General features: G+C 33.9%; 1 protein-coding gene across 9 annotated transcripts in view; it reads left to right on the plus strand.

Annotated features, from left to right (window-relative positions):
• Positions 1 to 20,057, plus strand: part of GRIK2 (glutamate ionotropic receptor kainate type subunit 2) — a 671,651-nt gene that overhangs the window by 559,858 nt on the left and 91,736 nt on the right. Inside the window, exon 15 of one of the 9 annotated variants that reach the window (XM_058435433.1) lies at positions 12,413 to 18,391. The exons of 7 other annotated variants lie outside the window; for them this stretch is intronic. In XM_058435433.1, coding sequence (XP_058291416.1) covers positions 12,413 to 12,451 — 39 coding nt within the window. In that variant the 3' untranslated portion in view covers positions 12,452 to 18,391. One more of the 9 variants, XM_032155828.2, reaches the window with a different exon arrangement.

Raw genomic sequence — 20,057 nt, forward strand, 5'->3', positions numbered from 1 at the left:
TGTTAATGGCATTCAGCTCATTAATAATTATGTTGTAACAAAGCTGAGAAAATGTGATATAAGAGAAACACTTGCTTATTTAAATATGTCAGTTTTATTTCCTTCTGTTTGCTTTGTTAAAACATGCATATAATTTTGGATAAAAATGTGTTGGATACTGAAAGCCTGCCTCTTAATATAACAAAGGCATTAATTAGACATGAGAGGTCCGTATCATGATCCCAAATGTTATATTTCAATACACATGTTCAGAAAGTAATCTTTCAGACATTAGTAGGTGTGTTAAATGACTTTTCCTATAATCCTGTGCACCTACATCCATACTTTATCCTTTGATATTTGTCAGACATGCTTAACCCCAACTAGGAGAATGTTATTTTTATTAATAATTATTTAAGATAATACCTATTAGGTCTGACGAGTGCTTGGCAGTCTTCATATTGGAATGAAGAAGTCTGTGTTAACATTTACCAAAATGTAGAAACCTTGGAATATTTGACAAATGTTTATTTTTAAAAAATGGCCTCTAATCTCAGTTTGAATTTATACTTATTTTATTTTTCAGTTTGTTTGTTTGGAAAATATTCCTATTACCTTTAAATTGACTTTTTAGAGAAGTTTTACAAATACATTGTTTTTAAATACAAGAACAAACAGGAAAACTGAGTTAAGCTTTATATGGCGGTGGTGATAGAATGGTTGGGTAGGAGCATGAATACTGAGTAATTATATTTATTATGTCCTTATTCCTGTGTCTTTAAAACAGAAAATGATTTGAAGAATCTTAGAACTGTCTCTTTTTTTTAAAGTCTCTTCCGTTTATCAAGTAAATGACATAAGCCACAAATTACTATATTTTACATCTAAATCAGAGCCAGTGTTAACCATCAGTGTCATTTTAACATGTGGTCAGTTCCTTAACTAATATATATATATATACACACACACACGTATATATAGTTATATATATAGTTTTAGTTAGATATAGTTATACACAATATAGTTATATTTATATTTATATATAGTTATATATAATATAGTTTAATATATATAGTTATATATATACACATACACGCATATATATGATACAATATATATGCGAGCAGATTTTTCAGACCCAGAATAAAATGTTAAAAGGTTTTTTTATTGTTTTAATTAAATAGAGACAGGGTCCCACTACGTTGCCCAGACTAGGCCTGAACTCTTAGGCTAAAGTGATCCTGCTGCCTCAGCTTCCCAAAGCGTTGGGATTACAGGGATGAGCTACTGTGCCTGGCTTAAAAAAGGTTTTAAAGCAAAACAAGAAAAAAAAATCAAATTTCATATATTTATTAAACAAAGTAAATAAAAAGATATCAAGTTGCCAATATGAGGCAAACTCAGGGCAAATTTAATATGCACCTGGGCATGTTTACAGAATTTTGACATGGCAGTTACTTGAGTATTCATCAAATGTGTAATTTCCTCCAGTTGTAGCACACCCACTGTTTAAAGTTGTATTCTGAAAATATAAACCCACCACTTAAAATAATTACTTATTTTATTAATTCAAATATACACACCCATTGATTAATAAATTATCAACAATTTAACTTTACAATAAAAATAATGCATATGTTCTATCTTGTCTCATCATTTTTTTTTGGCTATCTGTGATGGAAAGGGAGAATAAGAGAGCTTTTGTTGTTGTTGTTGTGTTTTTGTGATTTTTTTTCGTGGGTACCAACACTTTTCTTTTGCCTCCATAGGTTTTTTAAGTGTAGCCTTATAACCATGTTAAATGCCTAGATTTGATTATAATAGAAATTTATCAAATCTTTTGATTTACACACTCAGGTTTCTTGTCAGTTCTAGAAACTCCTCTTTGATTATCTTTTTTGTTGATGTTATACTTTTAAGTTCTGGAATACAAGTGCAGATGTGCAGGTTTGTTACATAGGTATACACGGTGGTGTGCTGCACCCATCAAACTGTCATCTACATTATGTATTTCTCCTAATGCTATCCCTCCCCTACTCCCTCATCCCCCAACTGGCCCCAGTGTGTGATGTTCCCCTCCCTGTGTCCACGTGTTCTCATTGTTCAACTCCCAGTTATAAGTGAGAACATGTGGTGTTTGGTTTTCTGTTCCTGTGTTAGTTTGCTGAGAATGATGGTTTCTATCTTCATCTACGTTCGTGCAAAGGACATAAATTCATCCTTTTTTTTATGGCTGCACAGCATTTCATGGTGTGTATGTGCCACATTTTCTTTATCCAGTGTATCATTGATGGGCATTTGGGTTGGTTCCAAGTCTTTGCTATTGTGAATAGTGCTGCAATAAACATACGTGTACATGTGTCTTTATACGTGCAGAATTATTTATAATCCTTTGGGTATATATCTAGTAATGGGATTGCTGGGTCAAATGGTATTTCTGGTTCTAGATGCTTGAGGAATCACCACAATGTCTTCATCTTTTTAAAAATATTATCTGTCTCAATCGTGCTGATTTCATCTTCAGGAACAGAACAGAAAAGAGAGAATGAGAAATGAGTGAGATCTGACATTGGTTTTATTACCTCTATTTATTAAATAACTTTATCATTTTTTATTTCTCATTTTAATCTCCTGATTTTAAGAAAATCAGCCTGTTTTGTAAGTTTTTTTTACCTGTTTCAAAAAGTCTTATAGGCTTGTATCACATTGGGACTACAAAGTGTGTTTCCATTTTGTTGTTGTTGCTGGTAATAAATCATTTTCTAAAATCCCTTCTCCCTTTAAGTTATCAAGATAATACTCCTTTTCTTGTTTTTTTGGACCAATTTTTACAGCTTTATGTTTATCTCAATCTTTGGTGAGAGGAATTTGATTGGGATTTGTGGTTGACCAGAGGCCACATGAATAAACCTCTCTCTCTACTAAAACTTGAAAGCAGGCCTGCATGCAAACTTTGTAGTCCAGTTATCAATTCTCAGGATCCAAAATTCTTGTTTTGTGTTTTAACATGGCTCTTTGGGCCTGAGATAGAATGGACTCTTTTTTTTTTTTTTTTTTTTTTTGAGATGGAGTCTTGCTCTGTCCCCCAGACTGGAGTGCAGTGGCGCAATCTCGGCTCACTGCAAGCTCCGCCTCCCGGGTTCACGCCATTCTCCTGCCTCAGCTTCCCGAGTAGCTGGGACTACAGGCTCCCGCCAACACGCTCGGCTAATTTTTTGTATTTTTAGTAAAGACGGGGTTTCATCGTGTTAGCCAGGATGGTCTTGATCTCCTGACCTCGTGATCTGCCCGCCTCGGCCTCCCAAAGTGCTGGGATTACAGGCTTGAGCCACCGCGCCCGGCCTAGAATGGACTCTTACCCTCAGGACCTTACTTTCTGATACTCTGAATGATGAAGCAGCGCCCCTTTTAGGGCTTCTCTTATCTTCCCCACATTTTCATGATAAACGAAGACTACTCCCACCTGCCTCTGGAATAGGACAGTCTTCCCTGCCCACTACTTGCCCAGTTATTTCCTATCAGTTGTAGCCTCTATTTTTTTTCATTTTTTTCTTTTTTTAAATTTTTTCTTTATTTTTTTGTAGCCTGTAAATTAACACAGAATACAAGTACTGACAGTCGTGGGAGCCAGGAAACACATTCCACTGGATTCAAAATTAATATCTACAAAGGTGAAGGATAACTGCTAAGTATACTGGATCATAGAGAACTTATAGGTGACATAGTGTAGACAAAGAAACAATGGTATGCCTTTCAACATGGTAGTAGCATTTGATTTCAAGCAAGGGCAGGCCATAGATTTTATTTTTAATGAAGTTTAAGCATCATTGTAGTTAAAGACATTTATTTCGACTTCAGCAAGAAGTTGTGTGTCAGTTCTAATTTTCTGTTGTGAATCGTCATTTGGCGTGTCTTACCATATTAATATATTTTACTATGATGTTAGTAGAGAAATTGTTGAGTACAATCATCCAAACACCTTTTAAAACTGGAAATACATAATCTTTAATGCTTTAAAATGTTGTATTTGCATATATGTGAAAGTATCATCTAAACTGCAGTCATTATAACCCATGAAGTGTGAAGGAATCCTGTATTTTCTATTTTTCTTTAACATGATGGGTACAAGGTATTTAAGAGAGTTGAGAAACTAACATTTAGTCCTGTGTCAAATCTGATAGAATTCATCTTTCAATTATCTGTTTCCACTTTCTAGACACTGCCAATCGTAAAATCAATTGTTGAAGTAAATGGAATGGCTTTTGGTATAATTCACAAATGGGTTTAAATTGAGGATTCAATATATGCATGTTTTGATGAAATATTTTTGCTTTAAGTGTAGGTTCATATGCAGTTGTAAGAAATAATACAGAGACATTCCATGTAGACTAATATGGTTTAACTGTGTTCCCACCTAAATCTCATCTTGAATTGTAGCTCCCATAATCCCCACGTGTCATGGGAGGGAACCAGTGGCAAGTAATCGAATCGTGTGGGCAGATTTTTCCCATGCTGTTCTGGTGATAATAAGTCTCATGCGATCTGATGATTTTATAAAGAGTAGTTCCCCTGCACACACTTTCTTGCCTGCTGCCATGTTGGACGTGTTTTGCTCCTCCTTTGTCTTCCACCATGATTGTGAATCCTCCCCAGCCAAGTGGAACTGTGAGCCCATTAAACCTCTTTTTCTTTACACCCAGTCTCGGGTATTTCTTCATAGCAGCAGGAGAAGGAGCTAATACATAGTCTTTAAGAGTCCCTCAGTGTAATATCATGAAAAGCAATAGTACCTGATCACAAGGATGTTGGCATTGTTAGAGAAAAGACACATAACATTTCTATCATCACAAACACATCATTTTTTCCTTCAACAGTCATAACCTTTTTTCTCCCACATCCCCTTCGTTAGCTCTTGACAGTTCCTAATCTGTTCTCCATTTCAGCAATTTTGTCACTTCAAGAATGTTACATAAATGGGTCATCCTCTGTGATGGAACCATCCAGTATGTAACCTTTTGGTATTAGCTTTTTCCACTTAGCTTAATTCTCTGGAGGTTCATCCAGGTTGTTACGAGAATCAATAGTTTGTTCCTTTTTACTGCTGAGTAACCTTTAATGGTATGGTTTTACCACAGTTTGTTTAAGCATTTACTGGTTGAAGTACATCTGGGATGTTTTGAGGTTTTGGCTATTTTGAGCAAAGCTGCTATGAATATCCATGTACAGGTTTTGTGTGAAGATTAGCTTTTCTGTCTATGTAACCAAAGCCCAAGTGTGCAATTGCAGAGTTGAATTATAGTTCCAAGTTTTGTTTATTTTTTTTAAATAAAAGCTCTATTAAGATGTAATTTATATACCATGTAATTCACCTGTTTAAAGTAAAAAGTTCAAGAATTTTTAGTATATTCAGAACTACATAATCACCATAATACTTTTTTTTTTTTGAGGCGGAGTCTTGCTCGGTCCCTCAGGCTGGAGTGCAGTGGCGCAATATGGGCTCACTGCAAGCTCCACCTCCCAGGTTCACGCCATTCTCCTGCCTCAGCCTCCCGAGTAGCTGGGACTACAGGCGCCCGCCACCACGCCCGGCTAGTTTTTTTATTTTTAGTAGAGACGGGGTTTCACCATGTTAGCCAGGATGGTCTCGATCTCCTGACTTCGTGATCCACCTGTCTTGGCCTCCCAAAGTGTCACCACAATAATTTTTAGAACACTTTCAATATTTTGAAAAGAAAGCATGTACTCATTAACAATCATTCCCCATTTGCTTAAAACGTCCACTCTCCACCATACCTAATAAACCACTAATCTTCTTCTGACTATAAAATTTCTTAGTCTGAACATTTAATGTAAACAGTACTATAGAATAAATGCTCTTTGGCTTTAACTGAACTTTCATCTGTGTTTCAGTGTGTATCAAAATTTTATTCTTCTTTTTGCAGAATAATATTGTACTACATTGATATACCAAATTTTATTTGTTTATCAGAGGATGGACATTTGAATTGCTTCCACTTTTTGGATATTATAAATAATACTGCTATAAGTATTAATGTACAAGTTTTGGGGTAGACGTATATTTTCATTTTTCTTGGGTCTATATCTAGAAGCAGAATTCATGGGTCACATGGTAAATCTATGTTTAACCATTTGAGGAAAACCAAACTACTTTCTAAATGGCTGCACAGTTTTACATTGCCTTTAGCAGTGCACAAGGGCTCCAGTTTCTTCACATCCTCACCAACACATACTATTTTCTGTCTTTATGATTATAGCCATCCTAGTGTGAGAAAGTGCTATCTCCTCGTGGCTTTGATTTGTACTTCCCTGATAGCTAATGTGGTTAAGCATCTTTTATGTGCTCATTCACCATTTGTATATCTTTGGAGAAATGTCTGTTCAGATCCTTTGCTCATTTTTAAATTGGGTTGTCTTTTTATTATTGAATTGTAAGAGTATTTTTACATTTTACAGATAGAAATCCCTCATCAGAAATATGATTTGCAAAAGTTATTTTTCCATTCTTGGGTTGTCATTTTACTTTGTTCATTGTGTCCTTTGATATACAAAAGCTTTTAATATTAATGACATTTATTATAATTATTTATTCTTTGGATCCTTGCTTTTGATGTTGTATCAAAGGAGACTTTTCCCAACCCAAGGTCCTAAAGAGTTACTACTGTATTTTTTTCTAAGAGTTTTATACTTTTATATTTGGGTTTACAATTGATTTTGATTTAATTTTTGTGTATGATGTGAAGGACAAACACAATTCCATCCCTTTGTATGTAGATATCAAAGTGTCCCAACACAGTGTGCTGAAGATTATTCTTTTCCTGGTTGAATTGTTTTGGTACTCTAGTAAAACAAGAAATGACCATAATGTAAGGGTTTATTTCTGAACTTTTAATTCTTTTCAATTAATCTGTATGTCTATCCATATCTACATACCACATAGGATTGCTTACTGTAGTTTGGAAATTAGGAAGATCATCAATTTCCTTTTTTATTTCAAGATTGTTTTGACCATGTCAAGTTCCCTGCATCTATAAGAATTTTGGGATAACTGACAAATTTCTGCAAAAAGCCACATGAGGTATTAATTTTATATCTATTTGGGAAGTATTGTTATCTTAACAATATTAAGTCTTTTGATCCATGCACATGAGATGTTTTTCAAATTATTTATGTCTTCTTTAATTTCTTTCAATGTGTTTTGACATTTATTATTAGATCTTGCACTTCTTTAAATAATATATCCCTCTGTATTGTATTCTTTTCAATACTATTATAAATACAAGTTTTATAATTTCATTTTCTGATAGTTCAATTTTATAGATAGAAATATAAGTGATTTTTTATAATGATTTTATATACTACAATGGGTTATAACTCTTCTATTAATTCTCACAGTGTTAGTAGATACATCTGGATTTCCTATATACAAGATCCTGTCAACTGCAAAGAGAGATAGTTCAAGGTTTTCTTTCCAATCTGGATGCCTTTGTGTTTTTTTTCTTGCCTTTATGGCCTGGCAATATGAGAATTACAGTATAATGTTGAATGTAAATGACAAAGGCGTACACTGTTATCTTGCTCCTAACATTGGAGGGAAACATTTTGTCTTACACCATTATTACATTAGGTGTGGATTTTTCACAGCTGCCCTAGACAATGTTGAAGGCATTCCCTTCCTTCACTGATTGTTTCAGTGCTTTTTAATCACTCCAGAGGTACTGAATTTGTCAGTGCTTTTTCTGAGTTTACTGACATGGTCCTCTGATTTTTCCTTTATTTTACTGATAAAATACATTACATTTATTTGTTTGTGCACTTTAAAACAACCTCACATTATTTAATTAAATCCCACTTGGTCTTGGTGTATAATTATTTTTCTGTGATGCTGGAGTCAGTGTGCTGGTATTTTGTTGATACATTTTGCATCTATATTCATAAGATATATTGGTATGTAGTTTGTTTTTCTTGCGATTTTTTTTTTTTTTTTTTTTTGGTTTTGATATCAGGTTGACACCGGCCTCATGGAGTGAGTTGGAAAGTGTCCCTGCCTCTTTTGATTTTTGGAATAATTTATGAATAAATGGTATTAATTTTGCTTTAAATGTTTGACAGATTTCACCAGAAAAGCCGTTTGGTCCTAAGCTTTTATCTCTAGGAAGTGTTAAAAATTATATATCCAGGCTGGGCACAGTGGCTCATGTCTGTAATCCTAACACTTTGGGAGGCCAAAGCAGGAAGTTTGCTTGAGTCCAGGAGTTCAAAGCTACCATAGGCAACAAAGTGAGGTGAGTTCCCATATCTAAAAGAAAAAAAAAAAAAAAAAAAAGACAGGCATGGTGGAATGCTCCCATGCACCAAGAGTCCTAGCCTGAGCAACAGAGCAAGGCCTTCTCTCTCTGTCTTTCTCTCTCTCTCTCTCTCTCTCCATTTCTTTTACAGTCAGATTTGGTAGTTTGTGTTTTTTAAGGAATTTTTCCATTTCATCTATATTGTCTAATTTGTTGCCACACAGCTATACATACTATTCCCTTTTAATCTTTTTATTTCTGTTAGATTGTAGGCAATCATCTTACTTTCATTTCTGATACTGATAATTTTGTTATTCTAGCTAAAAGTTTGTCAATATTGTTGATCTTTTCAGACTTGGCTTTGTGTTTCTTTGATTCTCTTTTTCAAGTTGTTGCTTCATTAGTTTTCATTCTAGTTTTTCTTATTTTCTTCCTTCTGCTTTATTCGGGTATACTTTGCTCTTCTTTTTCCACTGCTTTATGTTGAAGGTTAGGTCATCGATATGAGGTCATTTTTCTTTTTAAATATAATCATTTACATTTATAAATTTCTCTCTAAGCACTGCTTTAACTTCATCCCATAAGTTTTATTATGTCATGTATTTTTATTCAGCTAATAATATGTCCTTATGTCAGTGTGATTTGTTCTTTTATCTTTAAATTACTAATGCATTTTAAATTTCCATAAGTCTATTTCTTTCTGTTATTAATTCTTTGTTTTTACCCTTTGGACTAAGCAAAAAACTTATGACTAAGTCCTCATTTCTATCAGAATTTTGGGATAACTGACCAATTTCTGCAAAAAGCCACATTAGATATTAATTTTATATCTATTTGGAAAATATTGTTACCTTAATGATATTATGTCTTTTGATCCATGAACTTGAGATTTTTAAATTTATTTTTAAAGATTTCAGGGGTACAAGTGCAGTTTTGTTTCATGGGTATATTGTGTAGTGAGAAGTCTCGGTTTTAATGTGCTCATCGCCCCAATGGTGAACATTGTACACAATAGATAATTTTCAATCCTCACTCTCTTTCCAACCTCCTACACTTTTATAGCTCCGGTGTCTATTATTACCCTCTCTATGTCCATGTGTACCCATTGTTAATTCCGACTTTTAAATGAGAATATGAGTTATTTGACTTTCTGTTTCTGAATTATTTCACTTAAGATGATGATCTCCTGCTTTATGTTGTTGCAAAAGACGTGATTTCATTCTTTTTTATGGCTAAGTAGTGTTACATGGGGTGTATGTGTGTTTGTGTGTGTGTATATATGTGTGTGTATATGTATGTATAATTTTCTTATAGATATATATATCAATAAGAATTATACATATCTATAAGAATTTTATATATAAGAATTATAGATATATACATACATATATACACATATATACATATATATGTATATATATATATAATTTTCTTTATCCAATCATCAGTTGATGGACATTTAGGTTTATTCCACAACTTTACTATAGTGAATAGTGCTGTGACAAACATGTAAGTTCAGGTGTCTTTTTGATATAGTGAATTCTTTTCCTTTGGGTATATACCCAGTAATGTGACTGTTGGATTATATAACTGTTCTATTTTTAGTTCTTTGAGTAACCTCCATACTGTTTTCCACAGAAGTTATGCTAATTTGCATTCTCACCAACAGTGTATAAGCATTCACTTTTCTCTAAATGTGCTATAACATGTGTTATTATTTGAGGTTTTAATAATAGCCATTCTGTCTGGTGTACGATGGTATTTAATTGTGGTTTTAATTTGCATTTCTCTGATAATTTGTGATGTTGAACATTTTTTCATGTCTTTTGGCTGCTTGTATGTCTTATTCTCAAAAATCTCTTATGTCTCTTTTGTCCTCTCTCATTTACCACTTTTGCATTAAGAGAATAGTTTCTTGTGTAACATTTTAGTTTAATGATTTTTCTTTGTATTTTTTGTTATTTTCTTTGTGGTTGATTTAGGAATTATATATCTTAATTTATAAGAATCTATTTCATATTTATACTCATTTAGGATTTTTTTTTTTTTTTTTTGAGATGGAGTCTAGCTCTGTCGCCCAGGCTGGAGTGCAGTGGTGCCATCTCAGCTCACTGCAAGCTCTGCCTCCTGGGTTCACGCCATTCTCCTGCCTCAGTCTCCCGAGTAGCTGAGACTACAGGCGCCCGCCACAACACCCAGATGATTTTTCTTTTCCTTTCTTTTTTTTTTTTTCTTTTTCTTTTTCTTTCTTTCTTTTTTTTTTTTTTTTTGTATTTTTAGTAGAGATGGGGTTTCACTGTGTTAGCTAGGATGATCTTGATCTCCTGACTTTGCGATTCACCTGCCTCGGCCTCCCAAAGTGCTGGGATTACAGGCATGAGCCACCACGCCCAGCCACTTATTTAGTTTAGTATAGAAACAATCCTAGAAAGCTCTATTTCCTCTTATCCATTTTATGCTCTAATTTTTGTACATATTATATGTATATATGCTTCAAACCCAACCATACATCATTATATATGCTGCAAACCCAACAATACATCATGGAGATAGCAGTCTCCACTTAATTGCTTACCAATAAAATTTGCATTATTTCAGAGAGTACCCTTCAACTCGAACTTGCCTACATTCTTTTCTAAACAAAGCTAGCTCTTTTGGGCAGAACTTCAGAGTTCTCAGTTCTTATTACCTGGCTGTCTCCTTGGGCAAAATATGCACCACTGCTCTGGAGTTAGGAATGGGAAGGAGGGTACGGGTTAAGGTTCAAATTACATAGACGCTTGCTATTGTTACTGAGATTTAGTGTTTCTTGAAAAAAAATACATATAATTTGCCTTGTATCTTAGAACAATCTCTGGAGACTTTAATTGTTGATATATAATATATACATAATTATATTTAATTAATGTATAATATATACATATATATCATTATACATATAATATCATATATAAGGTTATAGATACATGATATATCATAAAACAATGCTAACATATTTTATATGTATAATTAGGTACATGATTTTGTATATGATATATATGTATATTATATTATTTTTATCAATTGTGAATGTTTCACTGGAGAGGAGGTTTGTGAAGGTCCTCTGATCCCAGTTAGAAGCACATTTTCCTTGTGTTTTAAGAGCCTCTAGCTATTGGGGTTTCAGTACCAGACCTGTTAGCAACCCTGTCCTATTGGGAAATGAAGGAGAACTAGACATGGGTGTTTACAGTGTGACTTTTGTGGGATACTACTTTTACCTGCTAGACAGCCTAATGTCTAGTTCTCAAACCTTTGACCAGGGGGTCTCTCACACAGGAAAGGTGTTTATATTGGAAGATGCCCTTGTGGCTCTTGTTTGATCCATGTTCAGTTTGTGCCTGCCTAACCATTGCTGCAGCACTGGGATCCTGACTTTGTGTTCTTCCTGGCATCCCAGGGAAATTCTGGCCAGGGGAAGCTGTAGTTCTTTGGAAGGTGCAAATTCGATACACCACCACAGTAAGAAACATGCTCAAAGACTTTTTACTTATGGATCCTAGGCAGGGAGAACACAATGAGTCAGGAGGACAGTTCTCTGTCTCCAGGTCATGCAAGGCAGAAATGTAGAGTCAGGCATAGAGAGAGAGAGAACATATGGCAATTAGCAGGATACATAAGGGCATAGGGTGTGGGTTACGTTAAGTTTGCGGGAAAATACCTGAATAGTTTTTTTAAAGGAAGTAGCAGGAAAATGGATAACCTGGTCTGCTAAGCTGGAGAGATGCATCTAAGCTCTTATCTGGGGCCTCTGGATTGAGGCATTTGGGTGTGGTGTAGAACTGGAAGCTGAGTCAAGGGTGACCAAACCCTGCTTCTGCTATAAGAAAGTTAAACTTGTATTCGAAATGAACACCAAGGCAACATAAAATTATAAGAATTTACTATACTTCATTATTCATTTTTTGATCTCGGGACATTTGCTTAACTGCTGTGCATCTTAGGTGTCCTCCTGTAAAACTGGATAGAGTACCAGGTGGATAGTGCTGTTTTGCATATTGGCTTAGATAAAATTTGTAAACCTTATTTTTTCAATGCCTGCTCATAAAAGCTATCGAATACGATTTAGTTCCCTGTTTTTCTTTCAGATATCCAAATCTGTCACTCTCACCATGCCATTTCTATAACAAGTCAGAGAGTCTATCTTCAGCTTCATTTGTCATTGCTCTCCCTCATTTTTCAGTTTGTTCCTTGAGTTGAATAATACCTCTGTAAAATGTTTCACATGAGTCTTAATAAAAAAAAGTAATGTTTATTTTTGTAATAATTTATGTGAGAATATATCTCAGTGAAAACATATTCTCCTTGCATGTTATCATACACAATTATTTTTGAATGACATAATAATGTATTGACATTTTATACTTTTGATTTCACAGTATGTTTGCCATTACTTGTTCATAACAAAGCATCAGTCATAAATTTGAAGTCTGTGGAATTGGTTAATTTTACCTCATTTGAGTAAATCTCAAAATAGGAGGTAGGAGGAAGGAAGGAAGGAGAAAGGGAGTATAATAACTAATTGGAGAAAAATATATTCGATAAAATAATCCTTGTCTGTATAAAACACTTCTCAATAATAACTGATATGTTTCCCTAAAGGTAGTTTATAATCTATTTTTCTTTTTAGAATAATTATGATGTTTATGTGGTTTGGATTTCTTTGTAATCCACATTAGATAGCATAGAAACAAGTATAGTATATAACCAATAAATATTTAGTGACTGCATGTACCTTGTGTATAACTTTATGTGCCAAATTCTTCATACAAATAAATTAATCTGTAAATTTTCTCCTCATTGGAAAAATGTATTCTTTGTCTACTGTCATTTTGCCATTATCAGAATGTATATTTTACATGGCATTTCCAAATTAAAGTTAATTATTCTCCCCTGTGAAACAATGTACTTTGTATTTTAACAAATTGTTTAGCTAAGGAAGAAAACAATTTAGGTAATGCAAATATGTCAAAAGATAATTGCATTGTAGCATAAGTTTAATATAAAAGACACAAAAGTTTTAGGTGTGTCCTAAGAAGTGATTGATTTCTCTAGGGCAGAAGTAAAGGAGAAATTTTAAAAATATATTATGAAAGTAGCGATGCCCAAGTAGATCTTGAGAGTAACAGAATTAATAGAGTTTGACAAGGCTGGAGTTCCTGTAAGAAAATAAGCGCATTACTAAATCCACTTTATTCTAATTATTTGTTTAGATCTTAACTTTTATAACAAGATATGTTGAGGACCTGAATGTTCTAGTCATCTGTTTCCCCTGAGCACATAATGCAATCAATGGCCTGTGATAGGTGCTCAAGAAATTGTCAATGCATAAGTGATTCAAAGGATAAAGGAAGAGGGACTAATATTTGACAGGTCCATCCCCTCCTCACTTGCTCTGAGCTGTGTCCTGCGATTATGATAGTATATCTTATGAATCAATCCATCAAAACTGAGCAAACTGAGAAAATATTAACAATTTAATGGTTGGTTTTTAGCTAAGTCTTATAATCCAAGGCAAATATAGTTTCCTCTTTTATACTCTCCAATACTTGTTATATGTATTCATGTCTTGTAGACAATAAAAATAAACTTAATTTTATGCTTGGTAATCAATAATTTATAGTATTTTATCACAATATTACTTATGTATTCCATGATAAGTAACTCAGTGTAATATTAGGCTAAGTTTTAAGTTACCTAAAGATCTTGAAAATTTTGTTCAGGTTGACAAACTGTTTAAAACAAAATTATTATTGAAATAAAAAGATTGAGAGAATTATGATTCAACTTATTTAAAATACATTTTTATAATATTAAACATTTTTATAGGAGTACATTTTTATTTTATTAGTAACCTAGTATACAAACTTTCAGGAATTAAGATTAAATAGACTTTTCATGAGGAATCAAACCTAAATCTTATAAAAATTAAATTGCCCACTTGTATATTACTTAACATTGTTACTTTATATAAAGTCATATAACTGTTTTTCTTCTTTAAATCATTATTAAACCAGTTGTGATTTGATATTTTATAGAAAATGCCTTTGGTGATTTTTTTTAGAGGTTATCACAATTCATGTATTAGAAATTCTTTTAAAAAATTATATGTATTTGAGAATATTTAATTTACATAAGCACTTTTTAAAAATAAACAAATTAGAACGGTGATTCTTTAGCTTAAGAGATGCTACAATTTAATGTACTTTTATCCTCTGGAGATGGAAGTGAAGATTTTTCTCAATTTCAAACACAGTTGCATAGTCACAAAGACAACTTATACCTGCAGTCCCATCACCTCAGTCACGGGTCAAAAGTGAACACGAAAACCCAAAAACTTTCTGGTCCAGATATCAGGTGTTTTCCTTCCCAGTGGGCAGGAAACACTTTCCCAATTGATTTGAGATCTACGCAAACAGGTAAACAAACAACAAGCCAACAAACCATTCCACCGCTGATGGTGTATATGTACCATATTTTCTTTATCCATTCCACCGTTGATTGAGTGTTACTGTGTTGATTCTATGTCTTTGCTATTGTGAATAGCACTGTGATGAATGTATGAATGCATGTTTCTTTTTGGTAGAATGATTTATTTTCTTTTGGACATATACCCAATAATGGGATTGCTGGGTTGAAAGGAGCTCTGTTTTTAAGTTTTTTGAGTAATCTCCAAATGGCTTTCCACAGTGGCTGAAATATTAATAATTTACATTCTCACGAACAGTGTATAAGCATTCATATTTATCCCGAGCCTCACCAGCATCGTTGTTTTTTGTCTGTTTAATAATCACCATTCTGACGGGTGTGAGATGGTATCTTATTGTGGTTTTGATGTACATTTCTCTGATGACTAGTGGTGATGAACATTTTTTCATGTTCATTGTCTGCGTGTATGTCTTCTTTTGAGAAGTATGGGTTCATGTCCTTTGCCCACTTTTTAATGGAATCATTTGTTTATTGCTTGTTGATTTATTTTAGTTCCTTATGGATTCTGGATTTTAGACCTTTGTTGGATGCAGTTTATGAATGTTTTCTCCTATTCCATAGGTTGTCTGTTTACTGTGTTGATAATTTGGTCTTACTTTTATTGCAATTGCTTTTGGGGACTTGGCCAAAAATTATTTGCCAAGGTCAATATCAAGAAGAGTATTTCCTAGGTTTGTAGTCGAAGGTCTTATATTTAAATCTTTAATTAATCTTGGGTTGATTTTTATATATGGTGAAAGGTAGGAGTACGGTTTTATTCTTCTGCACATGGCTAGCCAGTTATCCCTGCACCATTTCTTGAATAGAGAGTCTCTTTCCCATGGCTTGTTATTGTCAGCCTTGTTGAAGATCAGATGGTGTTAGGTGTGTGGTTTTATTTACGGGTTCTCTATTCTGTTCCATTGATCTATGTGTCTATTTTTGTACCAGTACCGTGCTGTTTTGATTATTGTAGCCTTATAGTTTAGTTTGAAGCCAGGTAGTGTGATGCCACAAGATTTGTTCTTTTTGCTTCTGATCACTTTGGCTCTCCGGGCTCCAAAATTTAATACACTTTTCTATGTCTAGTAGGGACTAACTCTCTGCCCAGAGTTTAATCATGAAACTAGTGAGCCAGTGTTACTAATAGAAATATGACCTATCTCTTAGACATAATAGGGTATAAAAACTTCAGTGCCTGAAAAATCATCTGAAAGACTTTTTAAAAATGTACAATCTGAGCCATTTTTTTCTGATTTACTGTATCAAAACCTCTAGAGTTGGATCTAGAATTCACTATTTTTAGCAAGCACTTGAAGTAATGTTTCTAAACACTAAAATTTCAAAGCAATAACTCCTTAATAAATGACACCACTTTTACATACATTTATGACTATAGTTGTAAGTACGCATAATAAACATTCAATCTCAGTAATATCCAAAAATGCAAGAACATAAAGATCTTCTACAATGAAAGACACGTTAAAACTTATAATGCAAGACATAGAAAGATTTTCACTACCATAACCTTTCAGGAGAAAGTTTTTTGCTGTCTTTTCCTCAGAAATTTAGAATCACTATGATATTTTGAAATCTTTATGAACCTCAAGATGTTTACTTTTAGATCTTGTTTTAAACATACTACCAATTATAAGGTTATTTATATTAAATGATAATTTTAAAGGATCAGGAATGTGATAATATTGTCAAGTATTGGGGGGAAATTGCCCTAAATAGCATTATAAATAAATCATCCAATCATCAGTGTTACTCAAAGTTCATTCTTTGGAACCCTATTACCTTCAGATACAGTATGAACTAAAATAGGTGTGAGAAATGATGTGTGGTATAGCACATCTGATTGCAGTGAATCACAATGAACAATAACATATCAAAGGCTCTGGAGAGGTCTTACAAGTGCTCAACCTTCCCAATACAGTTTAGCCCTACTAATACATAGTAATATATCGAGAAGAAGTATACATTTGGATATACTAATTTATATGACTCATACAATTGGTCCCTTTAAATTGGCAATCAACATATGCTTTATTAAATTATACTACTTCCAAATTCTGAAAGTGTTTTTAATAATAGAGTCTCTACTATACAAATTTAACTAGTTGTGTCCAGGAAAATTTAGCCAACTTGTCTTTTTGTAAATAATTGTGCATAAAAATGCATTTTATAAAGTGTAAATAATACCAATGAGTATTATAAAGTATCAAAACAAAAAAAGACATGCAAAATCTTTTACACTTTATTTTAAAATAATTTTTGAGTACGTACTATGTCTGCCAGAAAATGTGCAAGATTCTATGGAAATTTATCAATAGCAGATACACATCCTGCCTTCCTTGAGGTTATGATATCATAGAGAAGACAAATGTTAAGATACTATTAGGCATATGTTGAATGCTAGCTAAAAAAGTGGCGGGTGCTATAGAAACTGCATTAGTTAAAATTCTACGGAAAAACAGAACATACACACACATAACGAAATTTAATTTAAAGAATTGGCTCACACAATTATAGGGACTTTGGAAAGTCTCAATCTGTAAGCAAGCCAGCAGGCTGGCAACTCCGGCAGAGGAATGCTACAGTATTGAGGAAGAATTTCTTTTCTGAGAAATCTTAGATTTTGCTCTCAATGCCTTTCAACTGATTGGATGAAGCTCATCCACATCATCGAGGACAATCTCCTTTACTTAAAGTCAATCGATTGTAGATGTTAGCCACACATACAAAATAGCTTCAAGCATCACCTAGATTTGTGTTTGATTAAATAGCTGGGTACTAACCTAGCCAGACTGATACATAAAACTAACCATCACAGCAATATATAAGAGGTCATATATAAAACAGTTAGTCGATCAAACTGGGAAGCTCAAGATAGGTTTTATTTAAAACTCGAATTGAATTTAACTGAGACTTGAAACAAAAATAGAGTTAGGTAAAAATTAATGGTAAATAATAGGGTAAGGTTGGATCCAGAAGAAACAAAATCTTATATAGAAATATTCAAACATGAAAAGAATAGTGCTGATTATTTTGTTTCTTTCTTTTATATAGGAAGCACAAAAAAAGGAAGGAGTCAAGGACAATTTTTTGGTTCCACAGAGTGAGTTATAGAGCCACAAAAAGAAAAATAGTAGAGAAAAATCGTAGTTTCAGTTTGGGGTATGTTAACTTTGAAATGCCTGTGAGCCCTCTACACAGAGATATCTAGTAAGAATATAAGAATATGGGCATAGAGAGGTTAGGTTTGGTGTTGTTAACTCAAGAAATGTAAATCTTGGGAATAGATGAAATCACCTGAGGAAGTGTAGGGTGAAGAGACAGGTGTTTAGTCAGTGACCTGTGGCACTTAATTCACCAAGATTTCATAGGAAAATAACCCAAAAAAGGAGATTGAGAGAGCAGCCAAATACACAGGTAATGTGGAGTGTGATATCAGGGAAACCAAGAAAAGGGCTTGTTGTAAGAAAAGTGTTGTGATCAACAATGTTACGTCCTGCTGAGATGTCAAGCAAGACAAGGATAAAGAGGAATCCATTGGACTTTCTGACATGCAATTCATTGCAGAAGCCCAATTTGAGGTAAGTGAGAAAAAACTGGAGCTGAGGAAATAGAAACAGCATGTGTGAAAATAAGAGTGGAAAAAGTGGAAAAGGCCTAAGAGTGGAAAAAGACTGAGAGTGCCAAAAATGAAGGTCAAAGTGGGCAGGTGGAGTCAGGTAGTTTTTAGGCCATTTATTTGTAAACTGTTATTTTATGTATGTATGTATGTATCTATCTATCTCTGTCTGTCTGTCTGTCAGTAAGTCGGTCTGTCTATCCATCCATCCATCCATCCATCCATCCATCCATCCATTCAACTGTCATCTATTTAATCTATTTTTCTTTGGGGTTAAATTATGAAAGAGCAAAGAGAGAAGAGATTTAAAAACTATAAAGACAGGGAATAATTGATAACATAATATCCCTGAGAAAACTGAAGAGGATGATATACAAAAACAAAATCATTTAGTTTTGGATGGAGGGTAGGAGTAGAGGGGTCTGCCATCATATTGGAAGGAGAGGAGGAAAAAGAGGTCAAAGTGAAGGGAAAGGTAGCAAGATCCGACATTTCAGGAAAATGGAAAGTGTTTAAAGATCTACAGTGAGAAATTGGAGATGAACTCATTCGGTAACAGTAAAATTATAGGGCAATTTTGAACATTCAGTGGAAACTGGAGACCACTGAAGAAATTTATCTTCTGTTATGTAATATATTTTTCTCAGTGGAATTGAGTAGCTTAAATATACTCATGGAATAAATGGCTATATTTTTTCTAGATTGTTTAGATGAGTGTGACAGCAGGATAACAAAGCCCAGGAATTTAGCCTACTGGAAAAAAAAAAAGGGCAGTTTAAAAGTGTTCTGTGCATCTGGGTGTGGTGGCTCATGCCTATAAACCCAGCACTTTGTGGGGCTGAGGAGAGAAGATCACTTGAACCCAGGAGTTCGAGACCAGCTGGGCAAAACGGAGAAATCATGTCTCTATAAAAATATTAGCCGGGCATGGTAACACACTTGCATTCCCAGCTATTTGGGAGGCTGAGGCAGGATGATTGCTTGAGCCCAGGAGTTTGAGGCTGCAGTGAGCTACGATCATGCCACCACTGCACTCCAACCGAGGTGACAAAGAGACACCCTCTCTCTTAAAAGAAAAAAAATGGTCTGTGGTATATGGATTTAGAATAGAGGTAAGTGACATTAGAAAATAGAGGAGTCATAGGAAAGAGAAAAAAGTCTGGTGGACAGAAATTTCATTGTTTGGAAAAAAAAAACCAACAACTGTAGTAGGATAAACCAAATAGATAAGTAAGAGGACAGAATTTGTAGTTGTGCGGTAGAATGACTTACTGAAGAGTGGGGGAATAGTGGAATAGTGGATAGTGGAGGAAAACTTTGCAGAAGACAAAGAAGTTAAGCCTTTAACTAGCTGTCCATGTGTACATGTAATTGTCATGGTATCAAATAAAAAATTGGAGTGGAAACATGATGCCACACGTACCAATGACTTAAATGAGTGAGGAAGTAGCCAGGCAAGTAGGCAGTGACAGTAATGAAGTGACAAAGGAATTTATAAAGCCATATGGTGTGAACTAAATAGGAGAGGGATTTTTTTTTTTTTTTTTGCAAGAGAGGGTATAATAGGAAATAAATAGAATGTAGTGTATACCTATTTATTAGTGGTTATGTTATGTTATGTTATATTA

The sequence above is a fragment of the Hylobates moloch genome, unplaced genomic scaffold, assembly GCF_009828535.3.
Source record: "Hylobates moloch isolate HMO894 unplaced genomic scaffold, HMol_V3 SCAFFOLD_2, whole genome shotgun sequence".
NCBI lineage: Eukaryota > Metazoa > Chordata > Mammalia > Primates > Hylobatidae > Hylobates > Hylobates moloch.